General features: G+C 46.7%; 1 protein-coding gene across 1 annotated transcript; it reads right to left on the bottom strand.

Annotated features, from left to right (window-relative positions):
* Positions 1–94: 94 nt before the first annotated feature.
* On the bottom strand, positions 95–2987 carry LOC104267692 (protein angel homolog 1-like; the record flags this gene model as incomplete). Its single annotated transcript, XM_009870974.1, has 4 exons — positions 95–612; positions 1014–1083; positions 1689–1915; positions 2394–2987. Coding segments are annotated over 4 exons (1409 nt in total), but the record flags the coding sequence as incomplete, so codon positions are not given.
* Positions 2988–3930: the final 943 nt, after the last annotated feature.

Genomic DNA, 3930 nt, shown 5'->3' with positions numbered 1-3930 from the left:
GTGCTCCTCACCTCCTTCTTTACACTTCCCCATTAGTGCTGGAGGCATTGGGGATGACTGCTGAACAACTAAATTCAATATTCTCACTACTTCCTCATGAGAGAAAGAATGCAGCCGTGCATTTCTCCAGCAGCATGTAACATAGAGCTACTGAATCCCAGTTCTTGCTGGCACCTACCTTCCAGGCTGGCATCCCATGGTAGGAAAGTTCACCATTACGGATGAATTTGTAGAGCGGAGAATCAGGTACGGAGTTCAGGTCTCCACACAAGATGACAGGATAGTAGCTGCCTTTAGTAGTTTTTGCAATCTTGTCGATCTCTGCTAGGAGCAAGGCTATCTGGGCCAGTTTGATATCTCCCCGCCGGGGATTGAACAACAGGTGAGTATTGGCCACACAAAAAGGACTGACTGCCTCCAGATCCAGGCCCTCCGGGAGCAGAGGCTGTAGCAGCAGCACCAGGCCCACGTTATCCCGATTGAGGATGTCCACACCAGGTCGGAAATATTCTATGGGGCTGAGGCTGATCAGCTGGAACCTGCTGTGCTTATAGCACACTGCACAGCCATCTGTCTTTGTCCCAGTTCTCCGCTTATAGCAGCATTCAAAGCCTGAAAAGAAACCACCACCTATTAAAAGGTTTACCCAGTCACTACCTCAAGCTGCCCCCATCAGCTGGGGAGTTCAAAAGGTCTATGTACCAGAAGGGGTTCCTACTACATTTGGGCACAGCATTACACCCTGTTCAAGTAACCACAGTTTATCATTGACAGTAAGAGCATTTTCTCCTTCTTCCTTCCAGGACCCTCTCAGTTTTGTTTCTCTGAGAAAGACTAATTAGAAAAGAAAGAGTAAAGGTCCAGCCAGACAGCTCAGAAGCACTGCCAGCAGCCGCCTGACAAACAGGAAGAGCTCTCTCAAAACCAAGTGCTTTGGAGACATTCTTAAGCAGGAAATGCTGCTTGGCCAGTCCCATAAGCTGGAGGTACCAACACACGAAAGCAAGACGTACCCATCTCCCTGAATGTTGGCTCCAACTGCTCCCAGTAGTGGTTCTCTTGCACCTCCTGGAGACACAGAACCTGGAAGGAAGGCAGAGACCTCACTTGCTCCACCAGTATTCGCTAGTTACCTTGTCTTGAGGAAGGAAGAAAGTGGAAAAGCATATTCACATATCAACTCTGCAACCAGAAAGGTCATCACTGCAACCGTTCTGTACTTTCCACATAGAGAACAATAACCTTCTAGGCCACACTGGCTTATCATTCAGTTTTCTAGTGATGAGGCAAAAGATGCTTCATCACATAAAGAGGACTCAGGGAACAGAGAAAGTCATGAATTCCTCTTGTAGGCAGGATTCCTCTCCTGTGCTGCCTTACAAACCTGGCCCCTTCCTCCTCAAACACATCTTATCTCTTCTTCCTCTACTTCTGCTGTTCAAAGAAGTTAAGCCCTGCTATGAAAGCATGATTAGCTGCTACAACAGCACAATCAAAGCAAAACAGACAACAAAAAGGTATACCCAAGGCCTCACTCTCCGAGGAATCAGTGTTCAGTTATGAAGCAGGTAGAATCTTCCAAGGACCTCCCCTTGCCTTTTTTTTTTTTTTTCTTTCAATGCTGTTAGATCAAGCAAGGAATTCAAACTCTGGTGACACTGATGTGGGAAGGGCTCAGTCATACTTACATCAGGATCCCAGTGTTGTATCTCCTGCAAAAGATTTGGAAGGCGGTAATTCCAGTTCAGGATGTCTGGACGACAGTGTAAGTAGAGATCAGGGCTCTGCTCCACCAGGTCCTGGGCAAGGATGTTGTAAGACATGACTCGAAATTCAAAGAGAGGAGTGTTTTTGGGGACCTGCTCTAGCACACTGGGCTGGACAGAAAGATCTTCCCAGTCTCTCCACAAAATCTCTATATACAAGAGACAAAAAGCCAAGTTACCACCATACTGGGTACACTGCTCCTGGGACCTAGAAAATAGCCATTCTCATCCTCAAAGCTCTGAGCAAACCCTGCCCACTCTGGTTTTCAAGTGCTCTTTTTGGATAGTTGTCAATGGGGATGGCGTAACAGAAGACCAGAGGTCAAGCATACTGAAACACTCCACCAGCTTTTGGGTGCTTTTTATAATATAAAACCAGCACTTGGGAACAGTTCCTGGGAAATGAACATACACTGATGTGCAGAGCAGATGGTCTAACAGCACAGAGACAGCCCTCCCTCAGCAAAAACTCACTTTATAGTTTTCAGTAGCAGATTCTGCCAATTCTGCATAGACAAATACAATCAGTGTCTTAGTGACCACAAGTCCAGACACAATAACTTGGTCACATTCACTACAAATGCAAATCCCAAACTGAACATTAGATTCGGAGCTGTTACTACTGACCATGGTAGGGTACCTCTGTTGGGAGAGGACAAAATTGTACCATATCTTGAATGGGCCAGGCTGGGGGGCTCATAGGCACCGTTTCTGCATCACATGCTAAACTCCAGGCCAGCACAGCTGGGTCTTCATTCTGCACATCGACAGCGGCACGGCCAACTATCTGGTGATCTATCTGTGGCATCACAGGTGCTCGAGGGTCACCGCCTGCTGCAGCCACTGCTTCCTCTGCTGGTAATTTTGCCACTTCAGTGACTGCATGATCTTGTGGTTCTGAAGAAGCCAAGGTGTGTAGCTCTGTATGCTGCTGACCAGCACACTGGGTGACTTCTGGAGCCAAATTCAGGTCACTGAGGCTAGTCATCAATAGCTCTGAACCCTCTAACCAGTCACTAGTGAGCGTAACTGACACGTTCCCCACTGCTGGGGCACTCTCAGTGGCTTGCAAATTCCCTGCTCCTTCCTCCAGCCACTGCTGGAGAAGGGCTTCTTGCTCTTCTGGGTCCGACTTTCCTCTGGTCGTGGCAAAGACACCTCCTGTCTGGGTGGACGTGCTCTTCGCCAGAAGCACATTCTTTCGACAGGTAAAGAAAGCATCTGCCATTTAAAAACAAACAAAACCAACATAAGACAGGTGGAAATCCTTTCTCCCTCGCTCTTTTCTTTCTCCTATGCATTTGCTGTAACTGTGCAATACAAATAGAGATGGATCGGTTCAGACTGGATGTTAGGAAGAAGTTCTTCACCATGAGGGTGGTGAGACACTGGAACAGGTTGCCCAGAGAGGTGATGGAAGCCCCATCCCTGGAAGTTTTTAAGGCCAGGCTAGACGGGGCTCTGGGCAATGTGGTCTAGTGGGGGATGTCCCTGCCCATGGCAGGGGGGTTGGAACTGGATGATCTTTAAGATCCCGTCCAACCCTCACAATTCTATATCACAAAAATGTGTTGTAGAAGAAATATTGCTCTGTTATGAAGAGACAAAAAATAAAGACACAAAGGGACCAATATGTGCAGTTAAAAGCCTTATCAGAGAAAACAGATGCACAGTAGTTCCTGGTAACTGTCATCTGTGGCAAAAAAATTTTAAAAAACCTTGCTGTTAATATAGCACTTTAATATATTAATTTTGGTGGGATAAAGTAGAAATACAAGGACTCTTTTCACTTGTACCTACACTAGAGATAACAGCACTTACCTTTTGCTACAAAGTCTGCAGACACTAGTCCCTACTCTCAACTAGCAATTTCTGTTGTCCACAAATCACATTTTCTCTACTGTATCCCTGTGTCAGTCGGCCAGTCCGAGCAGCAACATAAAGGAGTCAGCAACATCCACGTGTGCTTTTACTCCGTCTTTCCTGTCAAAGCTTTCTACATGTGTCAGAAATGGAGCGCTAAGAACCACATCCGTCTCTGCAGTTTCATAACTAAGTTCACGAACACCAGAAACACCAATGCACCATGGGCATATTTTTGTAAACCAAGGTAGGATTTTTGCACCTCGCTAGCCAGGTGTGGCTGTTGCAAGGGCCTACTGCT

Source organism: Apaloderma vittatum, unplaced genomic scaffold (genome assembly GCF_000703405.1).
Source record: "Apaloderma vittatum isolate BGI_N311 unplaced genomic scaffold, ASM70340v1 scaffold19266, whole genome shotgun sequence".
In the NCBI taxonomy this organism is placed as follows: Eukaryota; Metazoa; Chordata; class Aves; order Trogoniformes; family Trogonidae; genus Apaloderma; species Apaloderma vittatum.
Note: the sequence above shows the minus strand (reverse complement) of the source record. Positions and strands in the feature narration are given on the sequence as shown.